Genomic DNA, 19,511 nt, shown 5'->3' with positions numbered 1-19,511 from the left:
TTATAATTTCACTGCCACCTTGGATTTTGCAGTTGTGTAGTGACACTTTATGTTACTGGTTTTGGCAGTTAAAAAGCCTGAATTATTGATTATTTAATAATCTCATTCTAATTTATTTTAATCCTTTGTGATACTTTTTTCTCTCTTCCTGACATTTTACAGAACCAAAGAATGATGGAAATATGGGAAATAAGTCTAGTTTCTTATATCTTTTAATATATAAAATACCTGTTTTTGTTATTGTGGTATTATTTGGCATTTTGTGGCATTAAAACCCAATAGCAAGCTGTTTAATTTTTAATGGGTTTTGTTTTGTTGGGTTTGTTGTTGTGATTGATTGTTTTGTTTTGATTTGATCTCTAAGTTTACAGTAACAATGAGCACTTATAGAGAAATGGTGTTTGGGAAAATCTGTCTTCTGGTTTTTTTCATGTGGAGATAACAAACTTGCTGGAAGGCATGGTAGCAGGAACTGGTAATGCTAGAAACGGGGTGTTTTTAACAGCTTCCAGACTGCTCTTTTGTGTGTGTATATGTCCGAAAAATAGTGTTAAAACAAACAACAATGTGTTTTACTGCATTTGTTGAACTGTGGTAATTTTTTTGTGGAAGGAAATGCTCTTTACTTTTTCTGCTATTCCCACACAGCTTTTTTGTCCCATATAAATCTCTGTTATTGAAGCATTTTCATGTCACCTTCTCCTAATTTAAAATAATAAAAACACAGCACACAAACTGCGCTTTACTAATATTTCCCTATGGAAACATCACTTTCCCCTTTTCCTGATGGAAAGAGTGATGTGAAGAACAGGGAAATACATGATTTTTTTTTTGATAGAAAGGGAAGTAATTGCTATGTTTCTGACTTATTTAAGCTCATTTGGTGACTTATAAACTAAGCATTTCCTTAGAATACCTGTACTGTTGAAAAATGCTTTTGGTGTGATTTTTCAGGATTCAAACAGTAGTTGTTTCATCAGTAACAAATCAGCCTTGCGGAAAATGGATGATTCTAACTACATTTTCACCTCTGAGAGCACTTTCATGAACTCTTCTGCAACCAGAAAGCCCTACTCTTTTCACATGTGTTCAGTGCTGTTTTATCCTATGCAGCTTTGCAGTATGGCTTCTGAAATGGTCTCCAGCCACAGCAGGAAAGCTTTAGGCCTTGACGTTTTATAACACACACTTTAAGCAGTCCAGATATCTCTGTGCCAATCTGTGGGACATTTACAATCTAGAAGAAATGTTAAAGATAGTCCAGTATGTAGGGGAGTCAATTGTCTTCTGTTCTGTATAATCCAGTTTCTGTTGCAGCATTGTCATGTAGAGATGGAAATATTAGGTATATATATTTGTATGCAGGATATAAAGAAACCCCAAAGCTAAGAAACAAATTATTTTCTAAAGTTTTTATCTCAGATTAAGAGCCAGGATAAATGCCAATAGAACTCTTATGCTAGGTGTCTTCACAACCTTGTAACACTGTGGCATGTAGCCACTCTGAAATCTTAGCTATAGCACAGCATTCATTGTCAGGGAGTTATCTTTAAGGAATCCAGTGTATGACAGCAATCTTGAGGGTAACCAAGGTTTTATTTGAACTGAAGTTTAATTTCACATTTGTGTCTCTGCTATCTGTAGATGTATATCTGTATTCAGAGCCACTCACAGCACATTAAGCTGTCCTGAAAACTGACAGAATGTCTGAGCAAGCTATTAAGGCAAGGGTTCAGAAGGATGCTGGGTTACAGTGACAGATGGGTGTTGTGTCTGTGCTTTGATACTGGTGGTCTGACTGATGCTGCTGTGTGAAGCAGCTGATCTAATGGTGTCCTCTTAAACCACCACCCCTCAAATGCGTATTGCTGTCAGGTGTTCAGACAAAGGTGGAAGTCAGCTTGGGCAGAGCAACTATGGGGGGAAACTGGAGGACAAAGGATGTTGGAACATGGTTCTCAGGGATGTTAGGGGTATATTTAAAAAAAATAAGGCTGCAGTGCTTTCTTTGGTGTAGAGAAATACTATGACAATGCTGAAGGGTGAATATTCAATACTGTATTTTTCTCTCTGGTGCTTTTTTATGATTTTATGAGTGAGATTGAGGCATGATTTTCCTGTTGCAGGAGGATCTCAAATGCATTTGGGTAAGCTTAAAATTATTGCTTTACTGAATTTTTTTAAACAATGATGCATCTTCTCCCACAGTTCTTATTAATTGTGTGGTTATTGTGAGCTGAAATAAATAAGTGCTTTTCTGTTCTGACTTTTTTATAGTCTTGGTTGCTTGTGGTACAGCAAACAGAACAGCTGAGCAAAATAATGAAGACACATGCCGAAGATCTTAATTCTGGGCCCTTGCATAGGCTTACAATGATGATCAAAGATAAGCAGCAAGTTAAGAAGAGTTTTGTAGGTGTTCATCAACAAATTGAAGCGGAGATGTACAAGGTATTTTATTCATCTGTGCTTGATAAGTTGATTATAATTCTCATATTTAAAATATTAAATTAAGAGTGGGTTTTTTGGGTTTTGTTCGTGCTGTGGTAAAAGCGTAGTGGGTGATATGTAGAATGCTTAGTTTAAATTTTAATGATTTTCTTCACAGATTTTCTTTTCCTGCTAGTTGATAAGGCAAAGATGGAAAGGTTTCTTCCATGAATTTCCGTGGACAGATGGAACTGGAAATGTTATTCTAGTAGAGGATAATGAATTCTTGTGTGACACTTCTCTATTCCATCTATTTTCCTGTTCTAATTCCACTTTAGACATTCATGGGACTAGGGCACTGTAAACTGTTCTCAATGAGTGCTCTTGGCAGTCCAGACTCTTGGGAGGGGACAGGGTTCTAGTCCCTATTCTAAAATATAGAGCAGGTGTAAACTAAACATTGAGACTGCAGGTAAAACTCTTCAGAGTGTTTTCCATGACATGTCTGTTATCCTGCTTGTGTTCGAAGTGCTGTATCTTGTCAATAAAGCTGACAGAAACCACAGTTTCAGATGCTCTGGGGGAGATTTAGCTACAGATGTCAAAAATCAGAGCAATAGTCTGAAATGTCTACTGAGAGAAGGAAAAGCACTGTTTCTTCTTTGTTCCAGCAGAGAATTTGGGATTTGAAGTAGTGTAATTAAAATGTAAATCTGAGTAAAGCAGAAACACTGTCACGGATTGATGAGTAAAAGATTCTTGGTCAGTTCTGAGAAGAATTTGGAGCTATTCTGTATTTAAACTAAGACTATTTTAAGTTAAATACATTGGCTCTAATAAGATTGCTTCCATAATATGCTAGAATCCTGGCATATTCCTCAGGAAGGGACTATGGGGATGTCTTTTTTGATGCATGGTCAGTAGGCTGTCATTATCTGATAAAACTTCAAGCCAAATGACCACTTACTGCTACTTGTGAATTGGTGCACCTCAAAAAAGTCAGAATGGAAGAAGAGGAAAAGCTGGTAGCATGTGTTAGAAATAATAAAAGTTATAAAGAATTGCAGAAAGAGAAAAAGAAAGATAAGAAGGAAAGGCTGAATGGAGTAAGAGTGCCATAAGCTCCGGTATACTTTGAAAAAAGACTATGCAATGTTTTGTTTTCTGTTAATAGGCCAAACTCTAATAGAGGCTCTTATAAAATTGTTTTTTAAAATAAGACTTTTCCAAAAAACCATAATGCATACTGAGCACTTGCCAAATGATTATTACAAACCATATTAACTTTATTTTATTATGGGTTTATATAGCCACGAAAGTATTTTGCATCCTGCTGATTAAGCTTGCATTGTTGTTTGGTTAAAGGTTTTTTGGGGTTGTTTTCTTTTTTTCCTCTTGCTGAATTTGCAAAGAAGTATTTGAATAGCATTCTCCTATTGTTAGCTGACACTGTTCAAGGTTTTGTGTACCTGGAGCACTCTAATAATGAATCCCTGAAATTCAAAAGACTTCTGATGTTCTGTGGTATTATTTCTGATTGTTATGCACAGAGGTAAAATGCCAATTATATCTCAATACAGTGTGCAAAGTTTGTGAACATCAGTGTCTGTGCAGCTCCTATTTTTAGGATAAGATGGCATAAAAATATGTTTAGTTGAAATGGATGTATGTCATCCTTTCTTATTCTAGACACCTCTACAGTGAGGAATCTTATGGGCAGATTCTTAAGAATAGTAAATAACATGGCTTTTGCACAAATGTAGTGGACTTGTATCTTGTAGATTTATTCCAGTTTCCATTAAGATGTTGAATAATTTTCTTTCTTCATGAAATTTGAAGGGGAAAAAAGTACAGTACTGTGCTAATTAGGTGGGTAAGACTTTTGAAATAAAAATGGAATTTAAAGAAATCCTTGACTGTCTTAATTCCTTAAGTGTTCTTTGGGAACAGACATGTTCTTGGTGTTGGTTTTATCTGTTGGAAAAACACAATCTAGATTAAGAATCATAATGTAGTTATTATAAAGGTTTCCTAATGCTAGTGCCCTGTTTTATTTTTCAGTTTTCTGTAAGAGAAGCTGTTCTTATTATTTAGGTCTTAATTACTTCCTAATTACATCTTTTTCTCCATTTGTGATGATGTCTTTAAATACAAATTGTCATGAAGTTATTTCTCCTATAGTACCTCTGTTGGTGTATAATAGCAGCAGATGTGTATAATTAACAGATTGTAGAAATATTAGATGAGTATATGTGATTGATGTGGAGAAAAGGTTCTGCCTTCAAATTAAATATTGCACAGTTGGCCCAAAAATAGAAGCTGTAGACAGCACTTTGTTGGATCTTTAAGGAATTTCATAAAGTTTTCAGATGTTGATGAAAGTAGTGTTATCTGGGCCTTGCATCATGAAAAAAAGGGAAAATGGTGAACTTCAGCCTTCTTCCTGCCAGCTGCAAGAGGAACAATTTTCCAGTAGAACAAATTTCTTTTTCTACACATTCACTGAGAGGAGCACTTCCATTAAAAGTAGTTAATAATTTCTCTTCTGTGATTTTCCAGTTGATGTCTGTTATTCTGTTGGATTTTTTTTTTTGTTGGAATTTTTTGTTTTTCTTACAATATATGGTAGGTGATTTGTTATTGTGATGGCTGGTTTTGTTTGCAAGTTCATTATTTGGGATTATTTCTGAACAGTGCACTACTTTTGTCACACACTGAATGAATACTGGCGGAAGAAGAGAAAACTTTAATTTTGTGATCAAAAATGTTGTGTTCAGTGCTCAATTTCATGGTAGATGTTTCTTATTTGGTTAGTTGCTTCTGTAGTTGGGTTTTTGTTTGGGTTTGTTTGTTATTGGTATGGTTTTCCTTTTAAGGGTTTAAATTTTACCATTGATAGATTATTTCATGCCAACTTACTGTTCTTAGTCAATTGTAGGAAGTGTAATGTCTAAAAATTTTGCTTTTTATTAGATGCAAAAGAAATTCCTTCCTTTGCATAGGACATTCTAAGCCAGTATGATTTGTTAAGCATCTTTTTGATTTTTTTTGCCTTGTAATTGGAATAGAATATTGTTGATGATTAGCTGGATTTTCTAAATGATTTTAATTACATTGATGTGAATGGGGATTTGTGTCTTAGGCCTTTTACTTAATTACATGCATGTATTGATTTTGATTTCACACCATGTAATGTACACCATGTAATTTGAACCATTTAATATCCTTTTAAGATTTTCTCAATCCAGTAGAAAGTGTAGCATCCTTGTTTTGGATAATAAATTCTGTTAATTCTGTTTTACTAATGCTATTTTTTTTAATGTGGTGAGAATAAGTATTTTTAATGCTTTTAATATTTCCCTTTTTTAAAGGTCACAAAGACAGAACTAGAGAAACTTAAATCTAGCTACAGGCAACTAATAAAGGAAGTAAATTCTGCCAAAGAAAAGTATAAAGAAGCTGTGGCTAAAGGTATGATTTACTTCATTTTGTGTATTTATTAGTGCTTTTTTCAAATCTGCTAAAACTCTGACAATGAAATAAGGTAATTTTTTTTTATTTTGAGCTGCTTGATTACAATATAAAAGATAATTTAGTATCTTAAGTAAGCCAGGCTGACTGTCATCATGTATGTTTGGTATAACCTCTTAAAAACTAATTAAATATAAATGGTGATTCTTCTAAGTTCTTGTAGCATTCCTTCAGTGGATATTTTTGAAATCTGAAATTGCTCAGATGGACTCTGGTCTCACCTGTGTTGTAGCTACAGCCTACTTACCTGTGAATTACTATTGTTGCTACAGTGGCATCAGCATCAGTTCTTGTCAGTGTAACACATCAAACCCTTGTCAACTTCATCTAAAAGAGGAAAATAAGTCATTTGCACACAGAGATTGAGCACATCACTCCCTAAAAAAACAATCTGCATGGATTTTGATTCCTGTTGAATTGTGCTTGAATGATGAGATAAAAAAGAGCCGTTGTTCTATTATGTATTGAAATATTGTGCTAATAGTAGTTCTTATGTGTCCTTCTTAGATTTTATTTTCTTCCTTTAGTGAAAACTGACTGGCAGTATGTAAGTGCGATTCCAAGATCCATCTTAAGGTTTTGTATGAGTGTCTAAATCACAGTTAATCTTCTTGGTTCTGTTGTATTACAATTATAGTAGCTCTCAGTGAGGAGAGATTTTTCTTTCCAAATTTGTCTCAAATTTGGACAAAACAGCAGGAGATAAGAAGTTATGCTTAGCACTGTTGAACTTTTACTGTTCTTTTTCTTTTACTGAAGTTCATAATCACTTAAAATTAAAAATGCATACTTTGATGTCAGTTTCCTCCAGTTCCATGTTTTCTGTATGTAACTTAATTTGATTACTTGGTTTATTCTCAAGTAACTATTTAGCATTGCAATATGTAGTATCTATCATGGAAAATATAATAGGATGTTCGGATCTTATATGTTATTTTTAGCCTGTTTTATCCTCTCTTCCTGTTACTAATTTGGTCGCTCTCTATTCCTGAAGCACCATACTTTCCCACTGGAATAAAGGAGTGTTTTGTCTGTCAGCAGCTGTGATGTTTTGATGTGGTTTTGATTAACTGAATTAATGTTTCTTCAGATAGACAGCAAACATAAATTATTTTTAAGACACATATCTCCTATGGTTTTCTTTGACCTTCTCTTTCAGGCTTTTATCTAATATTTGTCTTATATAGTTCATACTTAATTTAATTTCTGGTAAAATCTTGCTTTGATAAACACTGATGCCCATAAAATATTTTTCTCCCAAAAGTTGCAGAATTGCTTCTCTCCTGCTCCATCCCAGGCTCTGTTCCTGTTTGTAAATACTTGTGCTACTACAGTTTATTAGCTGCAGGTCATCTGGGCTGCTTGAATTTTTCTAAGTCATGGTATTTCTGAGCTTGTACGTTGTCAAGTTGGTTTGCTGGTGAAGTGAAAATTTAGGGAAGTCTTAAAATTACAATGCTTCATTACAAGGTATTCTTTATTCAGTAAGCTAAGCTTATCCACATTATGTGCTATTAAGATATATTACTTTTGTTAATGTACAAACTGTTTCAGTCTTTCAGGATTTGAAGAATTATTGAAAACAAGAGAAGAAATAGTGCTTACCAGAACAGTGGGAGGGCATAAATAAGTATTGAAAATAAGCTGAAAACAATTTTGTTAAACAAAAAAATGAAAATCTTTTGACATCAGCTCTTGCAAGTAATGTGTTAAAATAGCCCATCCAGGTTCATTTATGTAAAATGTTGTTTTAAACAGAATCTCTTCCTCTGAAAGGACTGTACAAGTCTTTAAGACAGTGACTGGCCTTGCCTCTCTGGAGGCAAAGGGGAAAACTGCCTCTTAGGAGATAGAATTTTAGCTTTACCCTGGGGGTTACGTGCAAGTTTGTGCAGCACCTGTACGAGCTGGTCCCCAGGAAAAGAATGAAAATCACACAAAGTAGTCTGACAAATGTCTCTGTTTTGCAAGAGTAGTGATTTTGAAATGTAGTAACTTTTTCTGCTTTGTTTTAGAATAGCAAAGCTGCTTTCTGGTGAGAGAGTAGGTTTATTAGACCTAATAGTGAAAGAGGTACAATTGGTTCTTCAGCTTGTGAAGACAGTTGCTTCCTAGTTTTCTAGTTGAGTTATTAAAAGTGATGTTAAGCTCTGGGCTAAACACAGAGGTAGAGGATATTAACTGATAAGGGTAAAGGCTGGCAAAGTCTGTACAGTTAAAAGTTTGTACATAACATCACTTTCCAAGTGATATGATTTTCTGGAATCAGGAAGTAGTCTCAGGTAAACTTGAATGTCTCTGTGTGATACTTTGCACCATGATGTGGGTCGTCCCTTTGAATCAATGGCACCCTGATGCAGGGTTACAGGTGTTTTCATTTTTTGGTGAAAACTCTAGGAGGACCATTGGAAAGATTAGTAAGTGTTAAGGACTGAATAATAATACTGGTTAGTTACAGGTTTTGTTAGTGTTTGGTCAATGGGTAAAGCATGTGGTGAGAATTTTTGGATAGTTTTTTAGTCGGGAAAAGGGAATTGGTTTCTGAAGGAATGCAGGAGCTTAATTCCGGAAGACTTTGTGCTGTCGAGATTTGGAGGAAGGTGAAAGCATCTGAGATTGTGTCCCAGGAGCTGTTCTGGGGAACCCTCTGCTAGCACTGCTTCTGCTTGTGCCCCAAGGGAAGCAGTGGGACTGTTGTGTTGCAGAGGGAGCACCACTGAGACTTGGCTGCCACTTCCACCTTGTGCTGGGTTGCACTGCCTTGTTGTGGCCACCAGTGTCTGCCTAATGGCTCAATCAGAAATGACTGAGTTATTTTGTTTGTTCTAGCCCTTACCCCAGTAAGTCATGCATAGCTGCTTCTTTCTGGACCAGTGATTACCATAGGAATCACAAATGCAGTCTGGTTGGTTTTTCTTGTGCATGGAGGCTCCAGGTGTCAGGCAGTCTGGTTGATGTTAGTCATTTGCATGATAATTTTCTGCCCTTTTTTCCCCCAGACATTCGTTCTTATGTTTTTTAATGTATGGTAAGAGATAGGAGGCAGAGAGAGGATGAAGTCAGCAAGCTGAACTAGTCCAGTGCCTCTTAAATGAGGTGTGCTTCAGATTTTTGGACTCTATGGACAGATTGGATGCAGTATTCTCTTCTGGATTAGAAAGCTTTGTTAAAAAAACTCCACAAAGTATGTGTAGTGGGAATGCAGAGCATGTTCCTTTGCAGAACTGGGTCATTGGAGTCATAAGGCATGCAGGGGTCTTTGGAACAAATATAAGATAAGTGCTTGTTATATTATTTTTCTTTAATGAAATTGACAGCCCTGTGAAACATTCTGTATGTGTGATACTGACAAAAAACAGTGTGAACATCTTCCAACAGCAGTCCAGAGTAACAGTCTCAGAGTGTATATGAGTCTGCATTTACAGGGCTGTGCTGATCAGTGATGCTGAGTAACAAGGTGGTTAGAATGTGGCGTGTCGATGTTGCTGCTGTAGAAAAACACATCAAGCCAAAATTTGTGCCAGATGGAAAAACCATGATTTCACCAAAGAAGTCACAAATCTTCTGAAATAATTTAATGAATGATGTATTAAGAATACAAAATAGAGACTGTAGGACAACTGTAAATATCAAGTGTGATATTTCATTACATTTTGAATCTCATTTGGTTATTTGGTTGGATCAGTAACTGCTTCCACTTAAGTTTGCTGTTTGCACAATTATTTTTGTTTCTGCAGGACTGTGCATCTGTAAGTATAGTTTAGTGTGTCCGTGGGGGTTTCAAATATTTTCATCCTTGAACCTTTTGATTAAGCATTACTTACTGCTTTATAAATAAGGAAATAATGGTAACATGAAACAATAATTTACTCAGTTCATTACAGGTTTTTAAAAAAGTTGAAGTGCATCAATAAAATTTAGCATCTGTTTTTGTAGCTTATTTTGGTGTTAGATGTTGAAGTGTGAAAGAGTTGCTCATATATCAGTAAATATTCCAAATTGGAACAGAGCCAGTGTAGCTTTGGGAGGTTTATACTGAATTTTAATACAACATACTCTTTAGAAAAACTACAGTTTTTGTGTAAATACATTAATTACAGGTGTTTATTATAGTCTTACTCCTGGTTCATTACTGATTGAATGTAGAAAATATTTTGCAGTGCTCTTACGTGACACAGTGGGTCTGAAATAAACAGTAAAGGAAAAATACATAGATTCTAAGTATTTAATACCATAATTTCATTTTATGCTGCTACAGCAGCATAAAGAATATTTCACTACATTTCTCTAGGCTTGTGTTCCCTGACAACATTGTGATTTAGAGGAGCCTAGAAATATTAAGTGTACACCTACCACATTATACCACATTGCTTCTGCTGTAAGAATGTTTTCCCTGCAACTCAGGTGATTTAATACTTCAGAATTGATGTGACTTCTGTGGCACATACTGAAGTTTCACAGCAGCATAAGCTCACATCTGTGATAAATAAGGGAGCTGTTAGAAAGCTTTCATTATATCAAATTATTGTCCTACTATTCTTTGTAATGGCCAAGTGGTCAGAAAATACTTACTAGGTGGCTGGTGCATTCATTCTCAGATGCCTTTAAAATTGTTATTATACAGCCACATTTCCTGGTGGTATATGTTGCCTGGAGTTGTTGCTGCAATGAGGGAAACTCCTAGTAAGATTTTTTTTTTAAGCTCAGCTTTGACTGAAACTCTCATATTGTTAAGACAAAACAAGTAACACTGGCTGAACTGGTCTTGTGTTACAGAGGCCAACAGCCTGTATAGATTTAAAATTAATGCTCTACTGCAAGTGTTTCAACACATATTTACTACCAGTGCTTTTGCTTGGAAAGGGTCGGGTTGTTTTTTTCTGTGTAAAATAAAGCTTCTAGAGCAGGAAACCCCAGGGAGTGCAAAGAGATTGTGGTGACTTCTTATGGAGAGTGAGACCAGCTTGGACATGCTGTTTTCTCTTAACACAGACATGCAGCACCAGGAGGTGCTTTCCTCACAGACCAGCAGGCACAGGGCTGAGAATTGGCTAGAGGTGCTTAATAGCTTGCCCTGACAGTATCTGACAGCAGTTCAAAATATAGAACATTCATGTTTGATATTTTTATGCTATGTTACTTACTTAAGATTACGCTGATAGCTTTGGTGAACTGATTCTTTACTCAGAAGTTTAGATGTGGTATTCTGTAAATTTGAACTCTTTAAATATACACAAATAATTTTGGGGTTTTTTTCCCATTACAAAACTATTTATTATTTTCAGTCATTAATTTGTCAAGTCATAATTGGGAGAAACCTATCCTCTTCCCAGAAACTGGTTGAGTGGAGAAAGGAGTAAGTGATTTTACTTGTTGAAGAAATAGATTAATGTAACAATCTTGCAAGACATAAAAAGGAGGAAGACCTTTGAGATTGAAGGTGAAGATCCTATCTTGTTTCTGTCTTTGTGATTTTGGTATTGTAAAACTTGTGTTAATTGAGACCACTCTGTTTGCATCTCTTGTTTTGCAGAATGATGATAAGGCTGGTCACCCACTAAACTTCTGAGCATGTTTCCAGAGACAGAGCTGACAGTCAAAGCTGTCCTAGTTTAATGGCAGCAGTTTGCATAAAAATTGCTTTGTAGATAGGAATATTTAAAAGTCTTAACTGGGGGTGGAGTGGCTGGAGAGCAGCCCTGCAGAGGGAGACCTGTTGTGCTGGTGAATGGCCCGCTCCACATCTGTCAGCAGGGTGACAGATGTCATCTGGGGTGCATCAAACACAGCACAAACAGAGAATCAGCAGTGGGATAGTCTTCTGTATTTAGTGTTTGTGAGGTCTCACCTGGAGCACTGAGAGCACTTCTGGGCCTCACACTTGAGGAAGGGTGTGAAGGCGCTGGGCTGCACCCAGAGGAGGGCGGTGGGGCTGGTGGAAGGGCTGGAAGGGCTGTCCAGTGAGGGGCAGCTGAGGAGTTGGGGTTTGTCCATTTTGGAGAAAAGGAGGCTGAGGAGTGACCTCACTGCTCTCTGCAGCCTCCTGGGGAGGGGAAGTGGAGAGGGAGGGAGGTGCTGATCCCTGTTCCCTGGGATCCAGGGACAGGACACATGGGAAGGGCTCACAGCTGTGCCAGCGGATGTTCAGACTTGACATTAAGAAACATTCATTCATTGAGAGAGTGTTTGAACATTGGAACAGGCTTCCCAGAGAGGTGGGTGATGCCCCAAGGCTGTCAGTGTTTAGCAGACATTTGGACAATGCCCTCCAAAACGCGCCTTAGTTTTTTGCTAGCCCTGAATTGATTAGGCAGTTCAACCTTGTAATTCTTGTAGGTCCCTTCCAATTGGAATATCCTAGCCTAGTTTTAGGGAAGTGAAGTTGGGCTCAGTATGGGAGTCCAAATGATTCAAAAGTCATGTCACTGGTGGTTTTTTTTGGATCAATAAGAACTATTGTATGAGGAAGTGATTTTCATAATCACCTATGGTATTTACATGTTTCTAGCGTTATAGTATGAAATATGGAATTTTATTAATTTGGATCAGAAAGGTCCTGAAATCACTTAAGTGGGTAGTACAGAACAATCAATTACAGAGCAAGCTCTACAACCTGTGTCTTTCCTATTGCACAATAAAAATCTGGGAAATTGAACAAACTATGAGGAAATAGAACTGGAGAAGTAGAAGATTGCCTCCAAAAGCAGGATGCAATTATTTTTTTCTCAAGAACTAACTGTAAGTTGTGTAATGTACTGTGTTTGGAATCAATTTACGTAAGTATACATTGTTACATTGGTTTGATGTATAAAAGTAGTCTTTTTTCCCCCCCCCACCATATCTAGGCTTTTAAATTACTTGCTGTAATTTAGGTGCTTAGTCCATACTAAAATTCAATTGAGATGAAGACCCTGTTCTACTCCAGTTTCAGTCTGTGGAGTAGCTGAGTCAAGTTTTATGATTCTCTCATGTAAAAATATTTTACTGTGTTAAAAAAATATGTTTCTAGAAAAAGAGCTATTTGAAAGCCACAGCCATCTCATTCATGCAAAGAATGTGTTCAGTGTGTTTGGTACTATAATGTAAGCAAATAATGTAATGGAGTGTTGTTTTCCAGGCACTATTAAATATTGCTCTGTGAAAAGGTGTGTCTCCAAAGTTGAAATAAATAAGGAAGTGACTGTATTGGACTTTTGGTATTGATAAACAAATGTAAAGACAGCAAAACACTCAGAAATGGTCTGTGTTGTTGAAAATGCTGGAAAAATGTGTAGATGGAAAGAAATGCAGTTCTGGAAAATTATTGAAAAACTACAATCATAAAGAATGGGAAATTCATTGTAGATCACTGTATGCATTGTCAGCTTTATAGTTTAGTGCTGGTATTTACAAAAAAAAAAGTTTCTAAATCAAACCGAGGAAGAAAGGTTTTTACTGTCTTAAAAATTATTACATGCTCAAGATTTCCATACTTATTCAGGGGAAGATTGTTACTTCCTGAAAAAAAAAAAAGAAAAAAGAAAAATAGCAAAATCTCTGATTCTCTCCTCTTTTTCCATTTAAAAATTTTGTGAAATCAAATAATGTGATACTTAGTGAGATTTTAATCCAGAAGATTGCAGCAACTCTGGAGCCAAGCTGCTTAGTGTTCTGTGGGACCTCACCTGTTCCCTCCTTAATCCTAACTCACTGGGTCACTCCTTTGTCACCCCTCATCCATCTTGAGGCAGTGCTCCATGCACACCAGCTGCTCTCTCATGTGAAGAGCAATTCTCTCCTTGACTTCCTGGACTGCTTTTCCCCAGGAGACTGAACTCTACATTGCATAGCTCTGGTTCTGCCTCCGTATTCCTGACAGCATCCTGGTCCTACAGCTGTGCACAGACACCCAACTCACCACGTTTATCACCCACACTGCATGCAGGAATACACAGGAACGTCATGGCAGCATGTTGAGGTCCTGTAAAGGATTTATGTGACTTCTCAAATTGGTGCTTTGCAGGGATCTTCTTGCCTACCTGCACCTCCTGTTTTGTTTTCCTTGTGACTGATCCCTTCCCATCTTACTGTGCCCTTTCCTTAGCAGTCTCCTTCCTCAGGACTGTAGGTCACCCTTTCCATCCTGTGTAGTTACTAGTTTAAAGCCCTCTGAATGAGGTCAGTCATCTTACTGACAAAAATACTTTTACTCTGCTTAGGAAGGGGCTTCCTATCTTTCAAGCAGATGATGGTCTGCAAAAAGGGTCCCATGGTTGTGGAACACAGACCCAGGTGGCTGACACTGGTTCTGCAGCTACTTACCAGCCTGGATTGTCAGTGCTCTCCTTGCACCTTTTCTCTTCCCTGGCAGCACTAAGGAGGACACAGCCTGATCCCTTGTGCTTTTCATGTCTGCCCCTAGATCTCTGTAGTCACTTTTGGTACTGTCCAGGTTTCCCCTGGCAGCATCATTGCTGCCCACATTTCTTATGACATTGCCTTTGCTGCTCTTCCCTGTACTTACCTATACCCAGAAATTTGAATGGATTTGCTTTTTGCAGTGCCTGAACTAGACATGGTTATGCTCCTGACATATATTTTAGTCCTCAGTTTCTGTGGATTTTTAGCCACGGTTTTATTTACGTATAAAGACTTTCTTCCTTCTTGTTATTTGTGTAGATAGTCACCTTGTCCTGTTTTTCATTTTGTTTGTCTGTTCCTACAATTTTAGCATATTTAAGGTTTCTCACTGTGTTTCTGTTGAAGGGATGTAACCATATATTGTGACATCAGATGTGTCATTGGCTCCTTTTGAAAATAAATGAAATTAATTGTCAAAAACTGGCCTTGTGTAATATTGTGTCATTGGTATGTCTGCATGGGATGGTGTTCATTGTGTGCTGAAGCCAAAGGTCACGTTTCAGTACCAGGACTATAAATCTAGAAATTTAGTTTGTCTGTTGTGAGCTAAGCCTTTATAATGATCTCTGTTGAGTCTTTTATGAATACTTTGTCATCACTTTGGAATGAAGGTCTAGCTGGAAGGAGTTGGAAAACCTGGGAAAACGGGGAAAAGCCTGAGCTCACTGGCATAATTATTTCTTTTAAAGCCAAAATATGTGTGAAAACTTTCTCTGTCTGCATTGTTTATTTCCTTAAGGTCAGCTTCCCTGAGGCATTTGGACTGTACATTGATGCTGATTTAAAAGCAGATTAACATTATGAGCTAAAATTTTTCTCAGTTTTTTGTCCTATCCAGTATTTTTTCTTCTATTTTAGGTGATTATTAGGCCACAAGAGTCTAACAATTATGGTTGCAAGAATTTGGGATTGGCAAATCTGCCTTTTAATTGAAAATAGACTAAAACATTCTTTTCCTGGATGGCTGTGTTGTACTGTATGCAGTAAAATCTTAAATGAGTTTCTATTAGAAATTGGAATACTAGACTCCAGAATGAGTGAAAAAGAATGCCAGCCTTTTCTCTGTAAATATAAAACTTCCATAATTGAATTTTGCAAGCTTCACAGTACAGTTTATGGTGTGACATATTGTATACCCATCAGTTTCTATTAACATTAAACAGTTTTGTCAACAGCTGATGGCAGTAGAATTATAATTATATCTATTTATGAAATTCATTGTAGAGATATAGAAAATTGGATGTTTTCCTCTGTGCTAATTGACATGTAGAACAACTGTGTATGCTGCTTCTTTATTTTGCTACTTTAAAAAATAAATTACAGTATGAAAATAAAACTGTAACTATGTTCCCTGAATTAAATATAAGGCTCTAATTTAAAGTTGAATGAATATGATAATTTGATTTATGTCACAATTAGTTGAGGTGTTCTTTGGAGGAATAATGTGTAGCAAAGGTGTTTAGTCCTTAGAACAGATGGGAAAATCAGATAGTTTAGATGCTAATGAGTTATTCTGAAGGAGATGTAGTATTACTAAATTGTGAGTTATTTGATAATTTTAGTGTAAATTTTCAGTTTAGTTTAGCTGTTGAAGATGGTTTGCTGCAGTTCACAGGTCACAAGCCTGATGGTACATGGTATGATTTCAGATGTGCTAATATTTCATAAGCTGAAAACTGATAAAGAAGGTCTTTTAAACACATGCATAGACAACTTGTAGCTCTTAAACTATGACATATGGAGATAATTTTAGAATATTTGACCCAGGGGATGCTTGAGTATGAACAGGCAAACACAGAATAACCCAAGAAATTCTGCAGCATATTTGCCTCTGCTACCACCTTGCCTGACTCTTCTGGCTTCCTGAACAGTGTGGGTTGGCAAGCAAAACATTTCAGCCTTGGCTTCCAATAGTTTGTCCTCTCCTTTTTCATCCAGTCTTCATCCTCTACTGTACATGACCTGTTCCTTTCCCTTCCAAACTCTCTTCAGTCATCTTCCAGTATTTCCCGATACTCCACATACCTTTCCTTCTCCAGAAAGACCTTATGGTGTTTATGTTTTACTCTGAAGATGACCAGGTTGACTCTGTAACCTACTGTATTTGAAAAAAGTATGTATGATACTTCTGTATGATACTCTGAAATTAGTTGAGGTTTTCTGGTCAGGAATAATGTACATACAGGAGGAATTTAGTTCCTAAGGCAGATAGGAAAATAGGATTTTACCCTCCTGTTACGTTGTTGTGCTGATGTCAGACATGCGTATTTGGGGATATTTAACTTCTGGGATGTTATTCTCATGTGTTGGATTATTTTTTCCCTTATAAATTGTCTATATTTCATTTAGAAATAAATACTGATAAGTACTGTGGGTTTTTTTTTTGGGGGGGGGAATTAGTCTCCATATGAAACATAAGTTTAGATGATATGCCACAGACAAAACCTGCTATGTCTGGCTAAAGTTTAAGATAGCCTTGTGAATGTTATCTCTCCAAAACAGTTCTACAGAAATTTTTAAAGTGGATTGTTTCATTCATACCTACATGAAAAATTCTTCTCTGGTGACAGCTCTGGAGATGTGCTTTGTCTTTGTTGCACACAGTAATTCAGATAAATTGTAATGTAAGAAATCTGTACCTTCCATGTACAAAATTAGGTCAGCAGTTGTATTGTTTTCAATTAAATGAAAGACATAATATCCTTTTAAAGTGATTTTTATTAATCTGTGTTTGAAATGCAGTTGACAGTGGTGTGAAGTAGCAAGTGTCTAGAGAGCCATAGGAGAGTACAAACTGATAGAAACGTGCTTTGGCTTCTTGGTAATTTGTTACCTAGGGAGTTCCGAGTCAGAAGTGCTGTCCTAGTTCTTAGTAACTCTTCAGGATTTTTTTTTCCTTTATTTTTATTTTACATATACTTGTCCCTTCACTATTAAACCATGTAAGTTTCTTTTTTTTTTTTGCTGATGATAACTTTTACCAGAAGAAACCATAGGTCAGTTGTGTGCTTATTGAAGAAGGTCTTTTCTTTTTACTCTTTCCATATAATCTCATAAAATGTACGGTTTTTACATTGAAAGTGGTTGTGCAGATCTGTTAACTGTGTCCTTACACGTTTCTCCTCAGACTCCTAGTGCTTCAGGACCCTTCACTGTAGTAACTCTTCCTGTGTTTGTCTTGTTTCCCACCTTTTTGATGGTAATGCCCTTTTCTAAACCTTTTGCACATCAGATATATTCTTCTTGAGGTCAACAGATTTCACACTTTTAAGTGGATTTGATCAGTAGCATAACAACCCAGTCTACTCCTTTGCTAAATAGCATTGTGTTCAGCAACTGCTGAACACTGAGTTCATATTTCTGTCAAGCTTGCTGACAGAAGTACTGACCCCAAGACCTCATTCTGTGTGCATTTAAATTACTAAACTTCTTTACCCATGTGCACCTCTCTAAATATTCACTCTATAATTTACTGTTGTTTTAATCAGTACCTCTCAAGATTTTTGTGTTGGTTTTGCATGGCCTGGTTTTGGTAGTGGGGGGCTAGAGAGGTGGCTCCTGTGAGAAGCTGCCAGAAGCTTCTACCATGTCCGGCAGAACCAATCCCTGACAGCTCTGAAGATGGACATGCTGCTGGCCAAAGCTGGGCCAATTAGAGAGGTTGGTAACAACTCTGTGATGACATATTTAAGAAGAAAATCAAAACAAAGGGGACACAGTTTTTTCCTATCCAGAGAAGAGGAGGAGGGAAAACAATATGGAGACACCAAGGTCAATGGAGATGGAGGAGGTGGAGCTGCTCCAGGCACCGGAGCTGAGATTCCTCTGCAGGCTGTGGTGAAGACCATGGTGAAGCAGCTGTGCCCCTGCAGCCCATGGGTGCACAGGGAGTTCAGAGATCCACCTGCAGCCCATGGGGGAGCTGCCCATGCTGGGGCGGGTGGATGCCTGGAGGAGGCTGTGACCCAGTGAGAGACCCAGTGGAGAGAGGGCCCTTGCTTCCAGGCTGGAGCAGCCTGTCCTTGGAGGAGTGCACCCCCTGGAGTGATCCCTGCCACAGCAGTTTTGGGAGGAGTGTCTGCCCATGGTGGGAGTTCATGCTGCAGCAGGTGCAGTATGGCTGTTGTTTGTGAGAGTGGACCCACACTGGAGGAGTTCATGGAGAGCTGTCTCCTATGGGAGGGACGCCATGGCCTCACAGGGGAAGGACTCCTCTCCTGGAGCAGTGGAAGAACCCCTCAGGTGATGGACTGACCAAAACCGCCACGCCCTGTCACCCTCCACTGTTGGAGGGAAGGAGGGAGGGGGTGGGGGAAGAGAGGTGTATTTAAGGGCTTATTTGACTTTCATTATCCTCCCCTGATTTTGTTAGTAATAAATTCACCTTGTACCTTTAAGTTGAACCTGTTTTGCCCTTGGAGTGTTTTCTCCCCTTCCTTAACTCAAGAACCCTTCCTTAACTTATTTTCTCTCTGCCTATCTCTGTTATTCATTAAATTATTTTCCCTCTGTCCAGCTGTGGCAGGGGAGGTTGGGGGAGCAGCTTTGATAGGTGCTTGGCATTTGGCCAGTGTCAAACTATGACAGCTTTTATTCCAGTTCTTCACATCTGGTTTCCCTGATTGCTACTTTCAGACAGCATCATCATCATTGTCTTCATCACCTCATCTATCAGAGTCCAGCTGATGTTCCTGGGACACTCCATTGAGTTCCTACTTCCTCCTGTATAATCTAATCATAATATTTTAGATAAACTTTCTCAAGTACCTTTGAAGTTTCCAAGCTAAGCACCATCCAGTCCTCGTAATTTGTTCTCATTTCATTTATTCGCAACAGCCTCTTTTTCTGACAGCTTAGAAAAAAGAGATTCTTTGACTCGTTCACGAAGTAATATTTCATCCTGGAAATCTCTGAAGGTCTGAGGTAGTGATCACAGAAGCAAAAACAAAATCTTTTCTTGTACCAGCTCCTTTTATATGGTGACTGTTGTTTACTTTTTCTGACAAGGTTGCTGACTCCAATGTATATGAAAGAGGATTTGTTACTGGTTTTCCCTCAACTTCTTTTTAGTGTGCCTTTAATGTTGCTCTGTTTTGATTTATTTGAGTTCACAGTCCCTTGTGTATTCCTTATATGACACAGCTCTTCAA

At 37.5% G+C, this 19,511-nt stretch overlaps 1 protein-coding gene across 1 annotated transcript in view; it reads left to right on the top strand.

The window, feature by feature from the left end:
- The window catches only part of FER (FER tyrosine kinase), a 145,100-nt gene that overhangs the window by 6,828 nt on the left and 118,761 nt on the right, over positions 1–19,511 (top strand). The window contains exons 3-4 of the mRNA XM_058823321.1: positions 2,278–2,451; positions 5,802–5,901. Of these exons, the coding sequence (XP_058679304.1) occupies positions 2,278–2,451; positions 5,802–5,901 (274 nt within the window). The remainder of the gene's footprint in view (positions 1–2,277; positions 2,452–5,801; positions 5,902–19,511) is intronic.

This window comes from Ammospiza caudacuta, chromosome Z (genome assembly GCF_027887145.1).
Source record: "Ammospiza caudacuta isolate bAmmCau1 chromosome Z, bAmmCau1.pri, whole genome shotgun sequence".
NCBI lineage: Eukaryota > Metazoa > Chordata > Aves > Passeriformes > Passerellidae > Ammospiza > Ammospiza caudacuta.
The sequence above is the reverse complement of the archived record's forward strand: the minus strand, read 5'-3'. Positions and strand labels throughout refer to the sequence as shown.